Source organism: Oncorhynchus masou, chromosome 17, assembly GCF_036934945.1.
Source record: "Oncorhynchus masou masou isolate Uvic2021 chromosome 17, UVic_Omas_1.1, whole genome shotgun sequence".
In the NCBI taxonomy this organism is placed as follows: domain Eukaryota; kingdom Metazoa; phylum Chordata; class Actinopteri; order Salmoniformes; family Salmonidae; genus Oncorhynchus; species Oncorhynchus masou.
Window position 1 is genome coordinate 23,904,295 of NC_088228.1, and position 23,035 is coordinate 23,927,329.

Genomic DNA, 23,035 nt, shown 5'->3' on the forward strand with positions numbered 1-23,035 from the left:
TGCCCATTCAATTGAATTTACCACAGGTGGACTCCAATCAAGTTGTAGAAGCATTTTAAGAATAATCTATGGAAATAGGATGCACCTAAGATAGATTTTTGAGTCTCATAGCAAAAAAATGTGTTTTCACTTTGTCATTATAGAGTATTGTGTGTAGATTGATGAATCCATTTTAGAATAAGTCTGTAATGTAACAAAATGTTGAAAAAGTCAATGGGTCTGAATATTTTCCGAAAGCACTGTAAGCAATATAACAATTGAGATGTACAAACCACGGCATAAGGCCGTAATTTAATAAACCGTCAGTTAGATTAAAACTTTAATGAGTGAGCGGTCGATATAACTACTTGTTCAGCACTTTTGAAATGTACAGCGACACAATTGATAACACATGTTATTCTTACTGTATTCTCCCTGTACACCAAGTCAAAACCGTAGGATAAATTCTGAGGGGGAAAGGGACCAAATGTTTAGGTTAAGACACATGGGCTGCTAACAGCTTGCTACACAACATACACTTAGTCTTTCTTTATTAGCTACTGATCACCCTGGCATAATTCATTTAGCAGAATACAAGACATATTTTTGGACTCACCGTTGTTGTGCTGTGCTCAGTTGAAAGTGGCGCGGCGGTCCTTCTTGTGAGCAAACTTTGTCATCAAAGTCTTAGATTATCTGGTGCTTTCAAGACAACTGGGAACTTGGAAAAAAAACAAAGTCGAACCATGACGTCAGTGATCTTCAGATCGGAGCTCTAGAAAGAGAACAGAGTTCCCGACTTGGAATTCCGAGACAGAATTTTCCCAGTCCAAGTTTTTTTTTTCACAGTTGTCTTGAAAGCACTGAAGTCTAAGATTTCTCAGTTCAGAGTTTCCAGTTGTTTTGAATGCTGCGTGTGAATGTTTATCCTTTTAAGCTTGGAAAAGAGACCCTTTCAGACACGTTTTAAATCCTTACCCAGACTTGGACCACATACCCTCTCCACCAAATAGCAAGCAGGGGAAGCAATATAGTGATTGCTTGCAGTTAGCCATTGTTTCCTTCCAAACCCTTCATTGTTGAATTTGCGATGTCCGACTTGCTGTGTAATGTTTATGTCCAATGGACAATAAGCACCGATACATTTTACTCATAACTTCTCTTCATCTGACAAGGATTGAAAATTATTTGCCAGTAGATTGTCAATGTGATTCATGATGATAATTGCTTATTTAGCTTGCTAGCTAAGATTGTGAAAGTATGATGTTGACATGATCAGTCCAATCAAAGCTATGGTAGATATAATGTGATTTGAGGTAATATTATCTGTGGCCAATGACCTTGAGCCTTCCTGGATGGGCACTGCTAATGTAAATCTATGGCAGCACCCAAGAGTGCTTGAACTGCCTAGCTTGCCCTGTAGCTTCTGCGGTGATGTTTTGTCCCCATGAACAAACATGACAGAACACTGAGCTAATCACATCGCAACTAGAGAAGATTATCAATGCCTCTGCTATGTATTTTGGCTGGCTACCCTTTTACCACAAAAAGCACTGAGCTAGACACCTGCATTTTGGAGCGACCTTACTCACAAAAGACCACATTTGTATGCGGCTTTATTAACTCAATGATTTTATTTGTGTTTTACATTGTTTGCAAACCGATATGTGACACGAATGAATGCCAAAATAACTTGCAAAACAGGTGGGGCTCTGCCTACAGACAGTCTGACTCCAGACTAAATCAACACTGAGTGATATAATGAATAAAGTGGATTAGCACTGCTCTCTCATTGGGTCTGCCTGCTTTGAGATTCTAAGCCCTCATATTCAAGATGTTTAGGTGATAACACCTTTCATAAAATCAAACTCCATGGTAGCCTTATCATTCTTAAGCCATACATAGTCAAATGTTTTCTTTTTCTATCCACATTTCTGGATTCTGGATTTACAACATACGTAGTAAGGCACATGCCTGAGTTCAGAGTTGTGTGTTGTGCATCTTCAGGCTTCTTGCTGATGGAGGAAATTTAGGTAACATATATACATACCAATGCTGAAGTGGTCTGTGTTGCATCTTTGAATACAGTATACAGGGACAGTTAATGTTGCTTTTGTATTCGTGTGCTTGCTGCATGAATAAACAAATGTGCTGAGTTTTGAACTCATGGCCGGAGATGAGTGCAGCTTAGACTGTCACCCATTGAATTGTTCAGGACAAAACAACTTTCTGAAGGTTCATGGAACAGACAGCTATGATTACTCATCACGTTAAATACTGTTGTACACATCATGCATGATCATCAAAATCAAATCAAAGTTAATTGGTTGGTTACACAGATTTGCAGGTGTTATAGCAGGTGCAGTGAAATGCTTATGCTACTAGCTCCAACAGTAGAATGGCTCACAAATACACAAATAATCAAAAATCAAAACAGGAAATCAAGAAATCACAGAATGAGTCCAATTAACAATCCAGGAGTAGATATATTAGTGAACATGTGTCAGAATCCATGTAAGAATGGTTGATGTTGTTTTTTACTTCATAACAACATAATGTGTTTGGTGTGTTTGAATCCAGATATCTTAATATTTAATATCTGTTTTACCAATAGAGTCAGGAAACAACAACCCAAGACTGTCATCACCTGAGGATGTAAAGCGCCTCTACAGACATCAGAACCTAGAGAACCAGAACCACCACTCTGAGCCACACTCCCCTAGCACTGTCCCCAGGAGGTACACCATCGGAGGGCAAGGGCACCGCAGCACCAGGGACCCCCTGACCATGCAGCACGCTGACATAGAGAGGAAGAAAGAGGTGTTCCTGGAGCACCTGAAGCAGAGGTATCCTCACCATGCTGCTGTCATCATGGGCCATCAGGACCACCTCATGGGCCATCAGGATCGCCTCAGAGATGTAAGTGAAAAAAAATAATTTGTTGGTTCTGATTTCCCTGCATAGTGGCCTGGAGAATAGCCTAATGAAAATTATGGAAATAGACAGGTGAATAAACATTCTCAGTACTGACAGCATAAACAGCATAAAGAATGGACCATAGGATTAGCCTATTGTCCATCCTACCTGAAATAGCAGGCGCTCTGTCTGTATACATAACCGTTGCCGCATTAGGGGGGGAGGTGCCGTGCGCGCGCTTATGCTAGAAGTGTGGACATGCACTCTCCCATGTGGTAAAAATAAACTTTGACTGTTCTGCAAGTTTGACGGGTAAGTCTAGACCCGCATGTGGGCTAGGTGGAGTTTGTTTCCATGGCCACTTCATGGAAGGGCAAGCTCAAGGAGAGCTCATTTTACAAACGAACGCGGTTTTGTTGGAGTCATTGCGAAAGAAGCCTCCTATTTTGTTCGGAATTAAGTAGAAGGGCGCATCGCATGTAGCGCGCTCTCACCTTGACGCATTTCAAATCAGAGTCGACATTTTATAGATGGATGTTAATCGTTTCCGAATGAGGCTTTGATATTTACGTTCAGGTAATTTATCAATGAAAGTACATAAGCCTACTTTACCTACTTTGCTATTAGTTGTGCAATTATAGTAGGTATAGTGCATATGTTTTTACAGTAGGCTAGTGATAACTTGTTGGTGGTTTGCAGATTAACGTTAACTTGTTCGATATGAGGAAAGCAGATACCCGCAATGGCCTGTCCTACACATTTCCTAATCAATGTAGCCTATGCTACCAGTAACGTTAGATCTAATCTTTTGTATTTTGTATTTTTCCCCATTTCAATTTAGTGTAGCGCCTGTATTGTATAACTGCCTTAATTTTGCTGGACCCCAGGAAGAGTAGCAGCAGCTAATGGGGATCCAAAATAAATACAAAAACACCCCAAGCACATCGCTGTATATTTGCATTAATTGTTTCAGCTGCTGATTGGCTGCCCGCCATTGTTTCGTTAAAAGCTGAGGGATGGGGCTGTACAAATGTAACCGCTCTTACATTAATAGACAGAGCTATGGATGCAAGGACTGACCATCCGTGATATACTAATTATAGTTTTAACCATGTTTTGAGTCTCGTTTGTCTATATTTGCTTTGTTTACAAACATCGGAGTTAAACAGGTATGACAGTTGAACTAAGCTCATAAGGCATTTATAAATTATGTTCAAGAGTCAGTGGGTACATATCATAAAGTCCAACAATTGAACAGTGTAACCATAGCCCTCTTCTTATGTGGTAAAGTCAACATTGCTGTGGGACTAAAATGCTCATCCATCCACCTGTTACCCAGTGTGATCATTCTAATGGTTTGCACTAAAAGGGAGGGGTTGAGGATAAAACATTTTTACAATTGAGTTCAAGGACCTGGCATCTCACCAAAGCAGATGGATCATGGTCTGGTCTCTCAGAAGCCCGTGCTTCTGCCAGCGATTAGAGGAGATCAAAGTGTGCCATTTGAGCAAACTAATGCTTGGACCCAGCTTTCTTCCCTAGTGGGCTCACTGTGCTGCGCTCTCCCCTCACTTCACTATTAGTAACATCTTGAATAGTAACTGAGTGCTACCTTATGGTGGAAAGGTATGCAATTGTAGATGGGGTCCATATGTTTTGGGGGCACACTTGGAAGTGTTTTTGTTCTAATGAACTCTTGACAGGCTGAGTCCATCTTGGTCTGAGAGGCTTGTAGCTGAACAAAGTGGAGTCTTTGTTTTCACTGCTCAGAAATGGCAAGGTCCTTCTAGAGGGGACCTTTTACAAGCTTTGATAGTCAGATCGGTGAGTCCCACTTTAGTGACACTGGCTTTAACATGTACTAGCTACAATGTGCTACATTTACTTTGTTGCATTATTGTACAAGCTGTAAGCACTATCACAATGTGAACCTGTCTTTACACTGTAGTTACACTGTACCTGTCTGTAGTTATTATGTGTGGTACATGGTTTTACTCCCACTTTTTTATTTTTTTATTTAAAAGAAAATGGAACCTTTATTTAACTCGGCAAGTCAGTCAAGAACAAATTCTGTATTTCTGTAATGTAATGATTATTATGCCAGTCAAAGTGAAGTGGACAGGGTGCTCTGATCCATAGAGCTGCCTGAGGTGGTTATTCACCAGTGTGTCACCATAGCCCAGTCAGTGCCAAGCTTAAAATGTAAATGCAGTGAGTGACTCAGTGTGTGTGTGTGTGTTTGTATCAGGTTGCAGATGTCCCCAAAAGTCCCCCTACAGATGCAGGATGCATCAGGGACACATTCACATCACACGTGATTATATCTGGGGGGGTTTTTGTTGCAAGAATTACAAATCTGTAGTGGACTTAAAGACATACTGTGTGTGTGTCTGTGCATGTTTCACAGTTATGCAGTGGAAGTAGACATTGCTTAAGGTTGAATACACCACATCTTTGACTACAGGATTTTAGTGAGTGTGTGCTGGTGACTGTTCCTCAATTTTTCATTTCTCCTTCTGCTTCTCCAGGTCAGGAGCCCCCCGCACTCTGTCAGCCCCCCGCCCGGTGTAGGGGAGCAACTGGAGCACCTCTCCGTGGTCTCTCTGGAGTCTAAGGAGACCATGTCAGAGGGAGATGGTCCTGCTGCCTTCACCCGGGGCTGTCGGGCACGGGCCAGTCTGCCGGTGGTCCACTCTGCCAACCAGACCAGGGACAGATCACTAGGTAGGTACTATGGAGCTGTCAGGACTTTTCTTTCCTGCAAGCTCTGTGTCACACAGGCTCTCAGTGTGTGATGACATGCTTTCTCTATCACTCAATTTCTCACACAATCACTCTCCTTGAGCACTCACATGTCCCCCCCCCCCTCTCTCTCTCTCTCTCACTCTCACTCTCACTCTTTCACCCTCACCTCTCCAGGTGTGCTGTACCTGCAGTACGCAGAGGAGACCAAGCAGATCCGGATGCCCAATGAAATCACCAGTGGAGACACCGTCAGGGCTCTGTTTGTGAGTGCCTTCCCCCATCAGCTCACCATAAAGATGCTGGAGTCTCCCAGTGTGGCCGTCTACATCAAGGATGACACAAGAAATATATACTACGAGCTAACTGATGTCAGGTGAGTTCATCTAGCTATATTTATGACTTTGCTTTTTTTAATGACTTTTCCCCTCCAGTAAGCATGTTATGCTAGTCTATAGTGCATGCAACACTGGAAGGATTACAGGGTACAGTAATATGATACTACCTAATGCTACTCTATGTTGAGGTTGGGCAAAAAAGGGATTGTCAAGCTTTGTGTACAGCACCATGTATACTACTATATAGTAATAGAGTAAATTATGTCCTATCTATGCTGTTAAAACAATCCATCTTTTAGTATGGATCTTAAAATTACAGGGGAGGCTTGCAATTAATTTTGTCTCTACTTTGGCATTTCAGCATCCAAAGCGCTGCATGAATAATACTCCACCTCCTGCTCTTTCAGTTTAGGCAGGGAGGCATTAAACGTGGTATTGTTGAGGAAATTAGAGAGGAGGCCGATGTCTGAGCGTGTGCTGCTGATAACAGGGTGTCTGTCTTGACCACACCCTAATCTGCACAGACACTACAGTAGACTGATGAATATAGTACCGGAAGGGTTTCCAGTTATACAGTGGAGTGGAGTTCACTGTTAGGCTGTTAGATGGCGATGACCTGTGTTTACTTCAACCAGTGTAACTTTGACGTGTCTTTTCTTCTTTCCAGAAATATCACACCTGGCTGCTGTCTGAAGGTGTACCACAAAGACCCTGCACACGCCTTCAATCGCAGCAACGCAAGGTCCAACAATGCCGACGGCGGGGTTAGTGAAGCCTGACCTTGCACGGCAACACAGCCAAGTGCACAAACTCCCCTAAGTCGCCTAAATCTAGCTGTCTATATATTTGGCACCAAGGAAGCTTCCGCTCCTAAATCCCTAACCAGGGGACAGTGGTGGAAAAAGTACCTAATTGTCATACTTGAGTAAAAGTAAAGATACCTTAATAGAAAATGACTTAAGTAAAAGTGAAAGTCACCCAGTAAAATACTACTTGAGTAAATGTCTAAAAGTATTGGAGGACAAGTACATTAGAGTGTCTAGTTTGAGAAACAGACGCCTCACAAGTCCTCAACTGGCAGCTTCATTAAGTAGTATCTGCAAAACACCAGTCTCAACGTCAACAGTGAAGAGGCGACTCCGGGATGCTGGCCTTCTAGGCAGAGTTGCAAAGAAAAAGCCATATCTCAGACTGGCCAATAAAAAGAAAAGATTAAGATGGGCAAAAGAACACAAACACTGCCTAGAAGGCCAGCATCCCGCAGTCGCCTCTTCACTGTTGACATTGAGACTGGTGTTTTGTGGGTACTATTTAAGGAAGCTGCCAGTTGAGGACTAATGTACTTGTCCTCTTGCTCAGTTGTGCACTGGGGCCTCCCACTTGTCTTTCTATTCTGGTTCTATTCTGGTTAGAGCCAGTTTGTGCTGTTCTGTGAAGGGAGTAGTACACAGCGTTGTACGAGATCTTCAGTTTCTTGGCAATTTCTCACATGGAATAGCCTTCATTTCTCAGAACAAGAATAGACTGATGAGTTTCAGAAGAAAGGTCTTTGTTTCTGACCATTTTGAGCCTGTAATCAAACACACAAATTCTGATGCTCCAGATACTCAACTAGTCTAAAGAAGTCCAGTTTTATTGCTTCTTTAATTAGCACAACAGTTTTCATCTGTTCTAATATAATTGTAAAAGGGTTTTCTAATGATCAGTTAGCCTTTTAAAATGATGAACTTGGATGAGCAACGTGCCATTGGAACACAGGAGTGATGGTTGCTGATAATGGGCCTCTGTACGCCTATGTCGATATACCATAAGAAAATCTGCTGTTTCCAGCTATAATAGTCATTTACAACATTAACAATGTCTACACTGTATTTATGATCAATTTGATGTTATGTTAATGGACAAAAAATGTGTAAGAGACCCCAAACTTTTGAACGGTAGTGTACGTACTGTACGTATCAAAAGTAAAATTCTAAATCATTTCAAATTCCTTATTTTAAGCAAATCAGATGGCACCATTTTAATTTTTTATTATGGATAGCCAATGGCACACTCCAACACTCAGACATTATTTACAAACTAAGCGTGTGTTTAAACACATGCAGAGGAAGTAGGGATGACCAGGGATGTTCTCTTAATAAGGGCATTAATTTGACTATTTTCCTGTCCTTCTAAAGCATTCAAACAAGTACTTTTGGGTGTCAGGGAAAATGTATGGAGGAAAATGTACATTCAATATAGGAATGTATTGAAGTAGAAGTAAAAGTTGTCAGAAATATAACTAGTAAAGTACAGACACCCCAAAGAACTACTTAAGGAGTACGTCAAAGTAATTCTTCTTTGCACCTCTGCAGGGGCCCGTAGCTCATCATGCTGAGACACACAGGGATAAAAGCAGCCTTGTTTATTCTCGACTGTAGCAGAAGCAGGATCAGAAGCAGGGTTTTTCTTCTGTGTTTGGGTATACCCTAATAAGCAGTTATGATGCCCCTCTGCATTGGTTTCCAACTGATGTTGAGATTCCTAGTCAGAGGAACCAATATCCTGGAGCCTCTAGAATCCACTGGGCAGACGATTTTGATTAAATTTGATCCTTTTTAGGAAATGTCAGTGTTTTTACTATTAGAATTTTTTCGTGTTACTCTGAGGTAACACGATCAAGCTTTCTGTTTTCAGAAACTCCTCTCTCACATGACAGGAATCCGCTGTAGTACCAGTCAGTATACCATGATCCTGATAATATGATAAACTCACTCTTCTCGTAACTGTCTTTTATCCAATAATCACATTGGCCATGTTATAGGATCACTACATTGGTCTGAATTGAAACCATGCTACATGTACTAATGTAATATCTAGTACGTTGATCCTTTCGAGGCAAGCTCCCATTCTGGATTAGAAATGACAAGTATTTACAGTAGAATTGTCTGTACTTCTATTACAGCAACAAAATGTCAACATTAGGATATTATTGACCGCCAATGATGTAGTTCATGTCATATAGAAAGAAAGCCAGAGTAAAGTAATACCATAGCCACATAAGATGTGTCTCAACAAACTGTTGAAAGTCATATGATATTATATCTTGTTTCTTTCTCCAGATAGTGGCTGTCTACAATATAGTGACATAGTCCATATGTACATATTACCTCAATTACCTCGACTAACCGGTGCCCCTGCACATTGACTCTGTACCGGTACCCCCTGTATATAGCCTCGCTATTGTTACCTTACTGCTGCTCTTTAATTATTTGTTACTTTTATTTCTTTGGTTTTTTAGGTATTTTTCTTAAAACTACTTTGTTGGTTAAGGGCTTGTGAGTAAGCATTCCACTGTTGTATTCGGTCTATGTGACAATTACAATTTGATTTGATTCGATTTGAAGCTGTGTGACTGGATATGTCCGACAAAGAGTACCGTGTGTTATTCATATCCTGCTGCATTACACAATGGCATATTTGCATCATATTTCTCAGCATTTATCAGGGACTGGGCACTGGATGGGGCCATAGAGGCTTGAGAAGAGTCTTTCTTTTCCAACTATCAGCTTTATCACAGAGCCAGGGTGCCATGAGGGATTGGGAGGCATGTAATCCTACTAGGAAAGCGCTCAAATTCCTTCGGTGGGTGTTGTTTTCAGCACGTTGTTTTGTGGTCTGAGGAGAAGTAATGCCTAGGGATCCGATGTCCTGTTGTTTCCAGAGCGTCCTGTTAGATTGATGGATAGACGTACCGCGTCGAACCTCCACCAGAGGAAGAGCCTGCCCGATCATCCTCAGATTGATCCTCCGATCTACTTGATTTAACTCGCACCTTAAATCAGGCTCACCTCACTGTATGATCAGAGTATTTATGTGAGTTTAGTGGTAGCGCAGATCTTCCTCTCCTATGAGAGATCACCTCAGATATAGATAGACAGAGACTGTTCGGCCCCATGGATGAAAGATGATCTCACTTTTGCACTGGTCTGGAATGCATCGCAGCTTGGAAATGTGTCTTTGTTTAAGTTTATTACTGTACCCACTGGTGGTCAGCCCAGCATGTTGTTCCATAGATGGGGTATGTGTTTTGGGGGTATTTCTGAGCAGATAACATTGATAATGCCTTGCTCTAAAAATATTGTTGTTGTTTTATCACAGGATGAGCAAAGGTTAATGGGGGGATACAAGATAGAAAATATTTCCATTGTAGCAGGCCTACAGGGTTTTTCAGCTGTCCCCGTAAGAGAACCCTTAGAAGAACCCTTTTTTAGTTCCAGGTAGAACCCTTTTGGTTCCAGGTAGAACCCTTTCCACAGAGGGTTCTACATGGAACCAAACAGGGTTCTCCTATGGGGACAACCGCAGAACCCTTTTGGAAACCTTTTTTTACAAGAGTGTATGTTAATTGTCTATGTATGTGTGCTTTGTTGTGGAAATATTGTGGTATCAATGTTAAGCTCAAAAGGTCATGAAGATAATTATGCTAGAATTATGCACAAAATACTATAACTATAGCAAACATAGCAGATGGCAAGTTGTGTATGAATGAGCTGCTCTCTTATTTGCATAAAAATACAATCGGTTTAATACTCTATTTCGCTTTATTTGCGGTCGTTGTAAATGAGGTCACCTCTTTGACTCTAGGGTTAATACTGGAATATTCAAATTACAGTTGTATCTGTTATGACACGCCGCCTTATGAAGGGGGAATAAACAATCCCTATGAAATAGCAGAGAGCCAAGTTAGCCCACACCTCTCTTGCATCATGCAACCATTGTAGAACTCTCTTATCACTGTTCAAATCTGCTGATCTGCTGAAGGTAAAGCATGTAGCACGAGGACTAAGAAGAGTGTGAGTACTATATGAGAACCCTTTGAAGAACCATTTTTGGTTCCAGGTTTAATCCTTTCCACAGAGGGTTCTATATACAGTACATACAACCTAAAAGAGTTCTACCTGGAACCAAAAAGGTATCTACCGAAGAACCCTTTTGAAACCCTTTTTTCTAAGAGTGTACAAAAAAAAATTGTACTGTAGGTCCATGGGGCGACGCACAATTGGCCTAGCGTTGTCTGGATTAGGGAGAGTTTGGCCGGTAGGAATATCCTTGTCTCATTGCACACTAGTGACTCCTGTGGCGGGCCGGACACAGTGCACGCTGACCAGGTCGCTAGGTTGGTGTGGCTGGCTTCCGGGTTGGATGCGCGCTGTGTTAAGAAGCAGTGCAGCTTGGTTGGGTTGTGTTTCGGAGGAAGTATGGCTCTCGACCTTCGTCTCTCCTGAGCCCGTACGGGAGTTGTACCGATGAGACAAGACAGTAACTACTAACAATTGGATACCATGAAATTGGAGGTAATAAAGGATTAGCTGCAGAGGGCTCTACAGTGCAACCATTTTACTCGCATATGCGCCCATTTAAAAATCACCCAGATGATAATTGTTACAATGATTACTTCACTGTACCGCAGCCCGTGAGTGTCATGGAGAATACACTGAGCGCAGATTCATAATTACCATGCTTGTACCATTACTACAAAGATTACTGTGTGCTCTTACATTTTTCAACTTTGGCACACACTTGCTCCTTGTAAAAAAGGTCATCGTAAAGCCATGCTGTATGTTTAAACATCAACATTAATTGACTGTTTCACGGAAACGAGTCCATTTTATTTGACAGTATGATGATGTAAACAATCTTTTTGGATTGTTGTTGTGAAAAGGTTCGGAAGTGAGTACAGACAAAGAGGCAGATCAGGGAGAATTATATGTCAATGCAATGGTCATGTTAGGAGTTCCTCATACTGCATATTGATCTTGTCCTGCACTCATAGTGAACACAACAAACGCTCTCTGTGTCTGCTCTGTACATGGCGAGGCATGACAGTGTTGTTTAGCTATGGTACCATTCAACCTTTGTGGATGTGATTTTCCTCTCTGTTTCTCTCACACTCTGTATATGGCCTTTGTCAGAACAGATCCTCGTTCTGTCTGCGATTTGTCATTTTGAAGGTAATATTTTGACATGTATGACAGTCAGGGAGGGACAACAGAAGATGTTTTTTATAGATTAATTGTTGAGAACACAGACATACCGCTAACCTAATGACTGAGAATCTCTCTGCATAGCTCATCAAGTTTTGTATTAGCAGGCTTTTCTAGTCTCTTTCCATTGACTTTAAGATGATATGTGCTCTGAATTTCCTCCTGTCTACAGATACCAAGAGAGATACTGTATGGAAGTCATAGCCCTGTCCACACTTTACAATCTACCCGCATTCCTGTCCACGCCATTCAGGGGTCCATGTCTCCCCCCATGGCCCGCTCCATGCCCTCCTCCCCCTCCAGGATCCCCTATGGTCGCCAGGCTGGGGGTAGGGTGCCAGGCAGTGCCACCCTCCCCAGGGCCAGCATGTCCAGCGGGCCACCCAGCAGGTCCGTCACCCCCTGCCCCAGCGCCATCCTGGAGAGAAGAGATGTCAAACCTGATGAGGACCTGAGCAGTAAGAGTATGGCGCTGGGGCGTGCCGACGGGTTGTATGTCAACGTCACTGACCCCTACGCTGTCCAGGAGGGCCGGCTGAGTATCGCCTCCTCACAGGGGGGCAGCCACATGGGGGACGTGGTCGACATGGGTGGTGGCCTCCTCCGGGCTTCAGGCAAGTCCACAGCCTCCTATTCAGAGAACCCAGAGCAGCAGCACTCCCTCTACAGACAGAAGTGCCGGAGGTATGGTGAAAACCAGGGACTACCGCAGTTCGACACCAAAACCCCACCACCTTCCCCTCACAGAGTGAATGAGGTCAGGATGATTGACAACCATGGCCCTCTGGCCCCGGAGAGAGGGTCTCCTATTCGCCGGTCCCTGCGGAGGGAGAGTAATGGTAATACTGTGGAGGTGGTGAACAGGACCAGGGGTGGTGTGTCCTCTGTGTCCTCTCCTGTGTTCCTGGAGTTCCCCCCAGGGCACCATGGCGACAAATTGTTCCAGGGTCACCTCACCCCCAATGACCCTCAGACCAGGTGAGACAAAAAACAGAGAGAAGGGCTGGGCAGTCTGAGGCAAACTACCACTTGAACTTGGGGTTTTATGAACATAGCACATAGCACAGTACTACAAAACACAATATTGTTATACACTAGCACAGTATTATGAACTACATAGCACAGTATTATGAACTACATAGCGCTGTATTGTGAACTACATAGCACAGTATTGTGAACTAACGACACAATACAGTATTATGAACTACATAGCACTGTATTGTGAACTAACTACGCAACACAGTATTATGAACTACATAGCACTGTATTGTGAACTAACTACACAACACAGTATTATGAACTACATAGCGCTGTATTGTGAACTACATAGCACAGTATTGTGAACTAACGACACAATACAGTATTATGAACTACATAGCACTGTATTGTGAACTAACTACGCAACACAGTATTATGAACTACATAGCACTGTATTGTGAACTAACTACACAACACAGTATTATGAACTACATAGCACTGTATTGTGAACTAACTACACAACACAGTATTATGAACTACATAGCGCTGTATTGTGAACTACATAGCACAGTATTGTGAACTAACTACGCAACACAGTATTATGAACTACATAGCACTGTATTGTGAACTAACTACGCAACACAGTATTATGAACTACATAGCACTGTATTGTGAACTAACGACGCAACACAGTATTATGAACTACATAGCACTGTATTGTGAACTAACTACGCAACACAGTATTATGAACTACATAGCACTGTATTGTGAACTAACTACGCAACACAGTATTATGAACTACATAGCACTGTATTGTGGACTAACGACACAACACAGTATTATGAATTACATAGCACTGTATTGTGAAGTAAATAGCGCTGTATTGTTAACAATGTATTGTTTGGGGGGCAATTAGCCGAGTGGTTAGAGCGTTGGACCAGTAACCGAAAGGTTACTGGCTCTAATCCCAGAGCTGACATGGTAAAAATCTGTTGTTCTGCCCCTGAAAAAGGCAGTTAACCCACTGTCCCTAGGCCATCATTGTAAATACTAATTTGTTCTTAACTGATTTGCCTAGTTGAATAAAGGTTAAATAAAAAATAAGAAAATTATAATAATTACATAGCACAGTATTGTGAACTACGTAGTTGCCGAGTTGAATAAAGGTTAAATAAATATTTAAAAAATAATAATAATTACATAGCACAGTATTGTGAACTACGTAGGTAGCACCGTATTGTTTTGGGCCAAACATGTATTGTTTTTTGGCAGTGAGCGAATGAAGGCCATGGAACAACAGATCGCCAGTCTTGCTGGCCTTGTTCAGCATGCACTTTTTATTGGGCCAGCTGAGAGAGATGGGAGGACTGCTTCTCCTTTCCATGTAAACAACAGTGCAGGTAACTGTTATTACATAACTATATTAGTGTTACAAAGTCAGTATTGTATTAGTTTTTTTGTTTTTCCATACATGGTTAATGAAAGTTATTTTGTATCTTCCCTATTTTAATCCCACATTACAGTTACTCATAGAATTGTGTCTAACTGATCTGATATGTAGGAGTGTCACCAGTTCCTGCAGCCAGAAACCCTGCCCTCCTGGCAGACGCCGCCAGTGCTCTAGTCTCTCAGGCCTATCCCCCTGACCCCGCCCTGCAGGTCACACTGACCACTGTCAGGAGGAACGTCACTGATCTGCGACAGCAGCTGCACCATCTCAGACAGCTACAGGTAGTCAAGCCACCTGCACATTACATTCGTCCGTTATCTGCATAGATACAATGTACAGGTAACTCTGCCAAAATAAAGGGAACTCCAAAATAAAGTGCCTTGATGAAGTGACAGAACAGCTTCAATGCACCTTAGCATAGATTCTACAAGTATCTGGAACTCTATTTGAGGGATGTGAGTCCATTATTCCACCATCATTTGGTGTTTTGTTGATGGTGGTGGAAAACGCTGTCTCAGGCGCCAGTCCAGAATCTCCTATAAGTGTTCAATTGGGTTGAGATCTGGTGACTGAGACGGCGATGGCATATTGTTAACATCGTTTTCATGTTCATCAAACCATTCAGTGACCACTCGTGCCCTGTGGATGAAGTCCTTGTCATTGTATGGGGGCATTGCCATGGTAGCCAAACATAATGGCCTGCCCAGCATTTTTATACATGACCCTGAGCACGATGGGATATTAATTGCTTAATTAACTCAGGAACCACACCTGTTTGGAAGAACCTGCTTTGAATAGACGTTCTATCCCTTGTTTACTCAAGTGTTTCCATTATTTTGTCAGTTACCTGGACATGTACACAGCATATTTTTATGAGGTGTGTTTTTGTATGTGATCAACAGATTTGCGTACTCAAGCCGCACATCACGATCATCCAAATCTGCATATATACAGTACATCTTAATTAGGTTTTTATGTCGTCCTCCAAAAACAAGTTCAGCCATTACATTCATCACATTCATCCATCAAATAGCTGTATATTAGTCATTAGATATACTGTTTGTAATACCACTGAGAGTCCTGAGACCAGTGGGTGTGATGATCCATCCACAGATGCAGAACCAAGACAGTGTGAGGGTGATGCTGAAGAGAGCGGAGCAGGAGCTGACTGGGGTTATGTCTGAGACATTACAGAGACAGCAGCATGAGACAGAGCCTGCCCAGAGACAGAGGACCACAGTGGATGAGGAGAGACACAAGTACCTGGCCATGGAGGAGAGAGTACTAGCCCAGCTCAGGTAAGGGTTTGGAAGTATTGTAGAGCCCCACAAACTGATTGACAGGATAGACATTTAATGAGGGCATTGACTTTATTTTGCCTATCTTACTTTTGCATACTCTTTGGTGCTCGTCAAAAAAGAGTAAATAATATGATCTTAGTTTCCAAGTTCGAGTTTCAAGAGTTATTAGTCGTATGTACAGGATACACATGGTATACACCGTCCAACCAAATGCTACCTTGCATACTTAAATATTATGATTTTAAAGCATTAGATTAGAATTATAATTTGATGTGCTATGGTAGCCTTTCAACATTCACAATTGGAACAATAAACAGTAATCAGACGATAGTAATCCGCTCCAGATGCCATATTTGTTTTTTTTATGTGGCAAAACTGCAGCTGCTGAAACTAACATTGTGAACTAACTGCGTTATCTCATGTTGAAATGTGAAGTAATATAATTACGCAATTAGTTTCAGCTAAAGTGGGATTAATAAATCAACTGTGGTTATGCAATCGGTTTCCAGTGATATAACAAATGTTATGCAAAAATGAGTCATCCTCCTATAGCTCCTCCCACCAGCCTCCTCTGACCCGGAATGTGGTACATACAGTATTCCAGCTATGGAATGAGTCATTGGTGTTCTGCCAAAAATGTCTAATAATGTTGCACAATGTTTAAATGAGTGAGGCTGTTTCCCTTGTGATCTGGGGGGACTGTGTTACAGACTGTGATAGGAGAGATAAAAAATGGAGTCAATGTCAGCTCATTGGACTAAATTGGGGGCTCACTGGGGGCGTTAGAAAAAACCTGTTGAACAACTGTTATATACTGTATGTAGCTGTTATGTAATCTTGAGAGCACTGTTTGGATGGGAAAACATATATTGGGAAACAGCTCTTTGTCACACTTTCTCACGCTTACTGTAGTTATTTTGGATAGTGAGTCCCTTTTAGGTCCAGACATGCATGTACTTGCTGTGTGACTTTGGATGAAGCATTGTTGCTTCAGAAGAATCCAACCGTTATGGTCATTTTACATTCGACCATTTCAGCAGGAATTTAATTGACTTAAATACGTTTACATTAGTCATGGTCATTGTTCTGCATCTGGTTGTTAAACACCTGTTTTGAGTATTTTGATTGCAGCAGCTGACACAGAGACTGTGCTTGTCAGACTGTTGTCAACAAACAGCTTCTGACTGAGCATGTCAAACAGGTTTCTACTCTGTCAGCAACACTATATCTTTATGTTTGAACTTCCCTCATGGCATAACATCAGGGCTAGCTTAAAACTGTATCAAAGAGTAATGGGAAGCTTAGGTTTTTAAACATGATCTTATCTATAACATTATACTGCAAAAGTTTGAAATCAATTGCATGTCATGAACTCAATGTTTTCTGCCATTTTGTCTATTGCTGGTTATTACATTAGGAGAAATCACCATGCAAAAACTACGGAGGCTATGAGAAGTGAAAAACTGAACAATTCATTTGTTGCGCAGTGAACACAATCACAACATAGGGCCAGGCCAATCTCCAATGTCTTTCCTTGTCATTCCAAGCATGACAATTGTTTTTACTGTAATGTAATTGCCAGTGTAACCTAACCTATGTCTCTCAGGGAGCTGGAGGAGTACGTAGACTGTCTGAGAAGAGACTTGTCCTCTTGCCCAGGTCAGCTGTCAGTCACCCTCAGGGATGTGGAGGAGGGAGCTGTCAACCTCAGGAGGGTGGGAGAGGTCTTGGCTGGGCTTAAAGGTGAGCACTGTCTGGGGCTGCAGCTAGAGGTTAGCACATCACTGACCACAGGTAGAAGATGTTGTGCAAGCAATTCAGAGTTACCAATAGCAGGAGTTATTCCACAGCCACAGTAGCAGCATTAATCAAATCCAATAGTTATTCACAGCCAGTTATGTCATGTTTTAAGGTAAGGGTTAGCTGATGCCTCTTTGAATGTGTGACAACATTTGGATTAATGGCCCAACTACCTCCTCCCTCCCTCCCCCTCTCTCTCCCTCCCTCCCTTCGTCAGGTGAGTTTCCTAGCCTCCAGGGGAAGATGCGGACAGTTCTGCGTGGGGAGGTAGAGGCAGTGCACTTTCTGAAGGAGGAGCCTCACAAGATGGACAGCATGCTTAAGAGGGTCAAAGCCTTGACAGAAGCTCTCAGCGGTCTCAGAAGGTACATGCTGCCCCTGTATATCCTCCATAACATGTAAGAGAATGATTGATGATCTGAGTAGTCGAATAAAGTCATGTTGCATTCCCTTCAGATGTGTCACAGAGAATCATCCTCACGATCCCGAGCCTGGAGCAGCCAAAGCATTCATAGAGGTGGCTGTAGAGCCTGCCATTGCCCAGTCCAATCCCCCACTGAGGAATCGCCCCACCGTGGAGTCCCCCAATCCCCAGCCCAGGTCCTCTGTCAGACCGCCCCTACCCCAGCTCCAGGGTCAGAACCCTGCAGTCAGGCCAGATATGGCCCCCACGTCTCCTGTCGTCATCCACCGTGTGAAGAGCTCTCCCGTCGATATGCAACCGTGTCAGCACTCAGTGGCCCTGCCGCACCACCACCACCCCAGCCCCCCGCTGACCCCCACCCATGGCCGAGACTCCCCCACCGTGGCCACGGTCAGTCCCCGCAGCCGGGAGAACAGCCCAGCCCTGCAGAAGAGAATGATCACCTGGTGCGGAGATGGACCGGCCCCCACGGCTAGCAGCACTGAGACCACCACACAACCACCTGGCTCAGCGGAGAACCAAACCAACAGGGGCAGCATCAAAAACAAAGTCATGGACATTGAGGTAGTCATCCGTCTGATATATATTCTCAGCAATTATCTAATTGACTTCAATGAGACAAGGTGTCTTAGGTTGAACTGGAGAGTGTCTTTAAACCACAGTGGTCTGTTACTTACTGTGTAATATAATCATAAAGCATAGTATAACTGATTAATCATAGGCTTCTGCCAGTTCTCTCAGAAAGTAATCTCAGCAAAGTGCGTCTAAATTTCAGATTGGTATGAGTTGAGATGTCTGGGCCTCTCTCTCCCACCATATAGGCTGCAGAGAGAGAGGGGGACCTGGAGGAGGGGAGGCCACCACAGAGATCAGCCACCTCTGCTGGGAGTCAGTTTGAGCAGATTCTCCAGGAGGCCCAGGCCAGCCTAATGATGGCCATCCCTGACTTAGAGTTGACCGAGATGGGGAGGAGTGAGTCTCAGTCTCCCAATCCACCCTTAGCTCCAGACCAGCCATCTCTCCCCCAGACCCTCCCAGACCCAAAGATGCCCCTCAACACTCCACTGCTAGACGAGATGGATGTTCCTGAACCTACTGAGGCATCTCTTCCAGGTAAGAAACTTTGGAAGTTAATAGATCCATTAAAATGTTGGAAACTATGGAAGGACATGTGTTTTATTTTATTTGGGTTCAGTTTAGGATTAGTATCTTGACTAAATGCGAAGATATATCAATATTATTTTCTGTTTTGTAAAGTACAGTACATTCTATACAGTGTACAGTACATTGTCTGTGTCTGTGTGTCGTCGTCTGACAGAACCCACTCAGCCAGCTCATGTGGCTTCTGAGATGACTGTTCAGGGCAGCCCTGAGCGACCACACAGGCCTATGGTTGAGAAGCCTCGCAGGCCCAGTGTGGAAAGAGAGATGAGGAACAGCCCAGAGAAAGGAGGGAAGTCCCCTCCACCACCCCCACCACGGAGGTTCTTCACCTCACCATCAAGCCCAGGGCTGACCACAGGGAGGTCTGGAGAAGTCGTCTTTACTACCAGGAACGAAGCTGCCACCACACGGGTGTGTGACTAATTTGTTTGGCAGTTTCCCTAGTCAAGCAGCATTCCAAGACATGTGTCTTCAAAAGGATAACCTCAGTGTCTAGAAATAAGCATTCAACATGTGACCCAACATTCATATACATAATATTTGTAACACTGCAAGTCAAATGGAATCTTTAGTAGTGTATGCGGACTATGCACATATGACCTAGTGGGGGATAGAGTGTCAATTTATTCAAGACAGTTTTCAAGTTTCCAAGTCAGTGTTTTACTATCCCCTTCAGGACGATGAAGAGGAGGTGTTCCTTCAACCCAGTCCCAAACCCACCAGACAGCCCCCAGAGGTCAAGCCCAAGCCCCAAACCACATCTGTTATCACAGCCTCAGCTGAGCCAGAGGAAGAGGAGGATGAAGAAGAGGATGAGGAGGAGGATACATTCATGAAGGAACTACAGGTAAATAAACACTCTGTCAGATACAGAGTGACATTTCCTGACATTTAATCCTAGTAAAAAGTCCCGGTCTTAGGTCAGTTAGGATCACCACTTTATTTTACGAATGTGAAATGTCAGAATAATAGTAGAGAGAATTATTTATTTCAGCTTTTATTTCTTTCATCACATTCCCAGTGGGTCAGAAGTTTATATACACTCAATAGTATTTGGTAGCATTGCCTTCAAATTGTTTAACTTGGATCAAACGTTTCGGGTAGCCTTCCACAAGCTTCCCACAATAAGTTGGGTGAATTTTGGCCCATTCCTCCAGACAGAGCTGATGTAACTGAGTCAGGTTGGCAGGCCTCCTTACTCGCACACACTTTTTCAGTTCTGCCCACAAATTGTCTATAGGATTGAGGTCAGGGCTTTGTGATGGCCACTCCAATACATTGACTTTGTTGTCCTTAAGCCATTTTGCCACAACTTTGGAAGTATGCTTGGGGTCATTGTCCATTTGAAAGAGCAATTTGCGACCAAGCTTTAACTTCCTGACTGATGTCTTGAGATGTTGCTTCAATACATCCACATAAATACCCTGCCTCATGATGCCATCAGTTTTGTGAAGTGCACCAGTCCCTCCTGCAGCAAAGCACCCCCACAACATGATGCTGCCACCCCCGCCCTGTGCTTCACGGTTGGGATGATGTTCTTTGGCTTGCAAGCCTCCCCCTTTTTCCTCCAAACATAACGATGGTCATTATGGCCAAACAGTTCTATTTTTGTTTCATCAGACCAGATTATATTTCTCCAAAAAGTACAATCTTTGTCCAAATGTGCAGTTGGAAACGGTAACCTGACTTTTTTATGGCAGTTTTGGAGCAGTGGTTTCTTCCTCGCTGAGCGGCCTTTCAGGTTATGTTGATATAGGACTTCTTTTACTATGGATATAGATACTTTTGTACTTGTTTCCGCCAGCATCTTCACAAGGTCCTTTGTTGTTGTTTTGGGATTGATTTGCACTTTTCGCATAAAAGTACATTACATCCTTCCTGAGCGGTAAGATGGCTGCGTGGTCCAATGTGGTTTATACTTCCGTACTATTGTTTGTACAGATGAGCGTGGTACCTTCAGGTATTTGGAAATTGCTCCCAAGGATGAACCAGTCTTGTGGAGGTCTACCATTTTTCTCTGAGGTCTTGGCTGATTTCTTTTGATTTTCCCATGATGTCATGCAAAGAGGCACTGAGTTTGAAGGTAGGCCTTGAAATACATCCACAGGTACACCTCCAATTGACTCAAATTATGTTAATTAGCCTATCAGAAGCTTCTAAAGCCATGACATAATTTTTGGGAATTTTCCAAGCTGTTTAAAGGCACAGTCAACTTAGTTTATTAAACCTCTGACCCACTGGAATTGTGATACAGTGAGTTATAAATTAAATAATCTGTCTGTAAACAATTTTTGGAAAAATTACTTGTGTCGTGCACAAAGTAGATGTCCTAACCGACTTGCCAAAGCTATAGTTTGTTAACAAGAAATGTGTGGAGTGTTTGAAAAACTAGTTTTAATGACTCCAACCTAAGTGTATGTCAACTTCCGACTTCAACTGTACATACCACAAATACACTACATGACCAAAAGTATGTGGACACCTGCTCGTCGAATATCTCATTCAAATTCATGGGCATTAATATGGAGTTTGTCCCTCCTTTGCTGCTATAACAGCCTCCACTCTTCTGGGAAGATGTTGGAACATTGCTGCAGGGACTTGCTTCCATTCGGGGACTTGCTTCCATTCAGCCACAAGAGCATTGGGGAGGTCGGCCACTGATGTTGGGCATTTAGGCCTGGCTCGCAATCAGTGTTCCAACTCATCCCAAAGGTGTCCGATGGGCTTAAGGTCAGGGCTCTCTGCAAGCTAGTCAAGCTCTTCCACACCGATCTCAACAAAGGGGCATTGTCATGCTGAAACAGGAAAGGGCCTTCCCCAAACTGTTGCCAAAAAGTTGGAAGCACAGCATCGTCTAGAATGTTATTGTATGCTGTAGTGTTAAGATTTCCCTTCACTGGAACTAAGGGGCCCGAACCATGAAAAACAGCCCCAGACCATTATTCCTCTTCCATCCAACTTTACAGTTGGCACTATGCATTTGGACGGGCAGCGTTCTCCTGGCATCCGCCACACCCAGATATGTCTGTTGGACTGCCAGATGGTGAGCGTGATTCATCACTCCAGAGAACGCATTTCCACTGCTCCAGAGTCCAATGGCGTGAGCTTTACACCACTCCAGCCGACGCTTGGTATTGCACATGGTGATCTTAGGCTGCCCGGCCAAGGAAACCCATTTCATGAACCTCCTGACAAATAGTTATTGTGCTGACGTTGCTTCCAGAGGTAATTTGGAACTCTGTAGTGAGTGTTGCAACTGAGGACATACAATTTTTATGCACTACATGTTTCAGCACGGTCCCATTCTGTGAGCTTGTGTGGCCTACCACTTTTCGGGCTGAGCCATTGTTGCTCCTAGATGTTCCCACTTCATAATAACAGCACTTACAGTTGACCTGGGAAGCTCTAGCAGGGCAGAAATTTAACAAACTGACTTGTTGGAAAGGTGGCATCCTATGACGATTCCATGTTGAAAGTCACTGAGCTCTTCAGTACGGGTCATTCTACTGACAATGTTTGTCTATGGATTTCATACACTTGTCAGATATGGGTGTGGCTGAAATAGCAGACACTGTTGTACAATCTACTAATTTGAAGTGTTGTCCACATACTTTTGTCTATATAGTGTATGTACAAAGCATTTGTCCATTTTGGACCTTTTTAACATAAACATTAACACTAGTGTACATGCATTACTACACTGAACAAAAATAGAAATGCAATAATTTGCATGTTGCAATCTTTCCTTCTATATTTTTTATCCTTTATTTAACTAGGCAAGCCAGTCTAGAACCAATTCTTATTCACAATGACGGCCTAGGGACAGTGGGTTAACTGCCTTGTTCGGGGGCAGAATGACAGATTTTTTCTTTGTCAGTTCAGGAATTCGATCTAGCAACTTTTCGGTTACTGGCCCA

The 23,035-nt window shown here is 42.9% G+C and overlaps 1 protein-coding gene across 5 annotated transcripts in view; it reads left to right on the forward strand.

Moving 5' to 3' along the window:
- The window catches only part of LOC135558725 (sickle tail protein homolog), a 53,353-nt gene that overhangs the window by 18,798 nt on the left and 11,520 nt on the right, over window positions 1-23,035 (forward strand). For 4 of the 5 annotated variants that reach the window (XM_064992805.1, XM_064992801.1, XM_064992802.1 and 1 more), the window contains exons 2-15: window positions 2,594-2,898; window positions 5,424-5,619; window positions 5,815-6,013; window positions 6,643-6,739; window positions 12,174-12,979; window positions 14,252-14,379; window positions 14,541-14,710; window positions 15,543-15,727; window positions 17,337-17,473; window positions 17,748-17,895; window positions 17,987-18,518; window positions 18,776-19,067; window positions 19,273-19,529; window positions 19,795-19,965. In XM_064992805.1, coding sequence (XP_064848877.1) covers window positions 2,594-2,898; window positions 5,424-5,619; window positions 5,815-6,013; window positions 6,643-6,739; window positions 12,174-12,979; window positions 14,252-14,379; window positions 14,541-14,710; window positions 15,543-15,727; window positions 17,337-17,473; window positions 17,748-17,895; window positions 17,987-18,518; window positions 18,776-19,067; window positions 19,273-19,529; window positions 19,795-19,965 — 3,623 coding nt within the window. Of the gene's footprint in view, window positions 1-2,593; window positions 2,899-3,307; window positions 3,472-5,423; window positions 5,620-5,814; window positions 6,014-6,642; window positions 6,740-12,173; window positions 12,980-14,251; window positions 14,380-14,540; window positions 14,711-15,542; window positions 15,728-17,336; window positions 17,474-17,747; window positions 17,896-17,986; window positions 18,519-18,775; window positions 19,068-19,272; window positions 19,530-19,794; window positions 19,966-23,035 lie in introns of those variants that run through there. The other variant, XM_064992804.1, reaches the window with a different exon arrangement.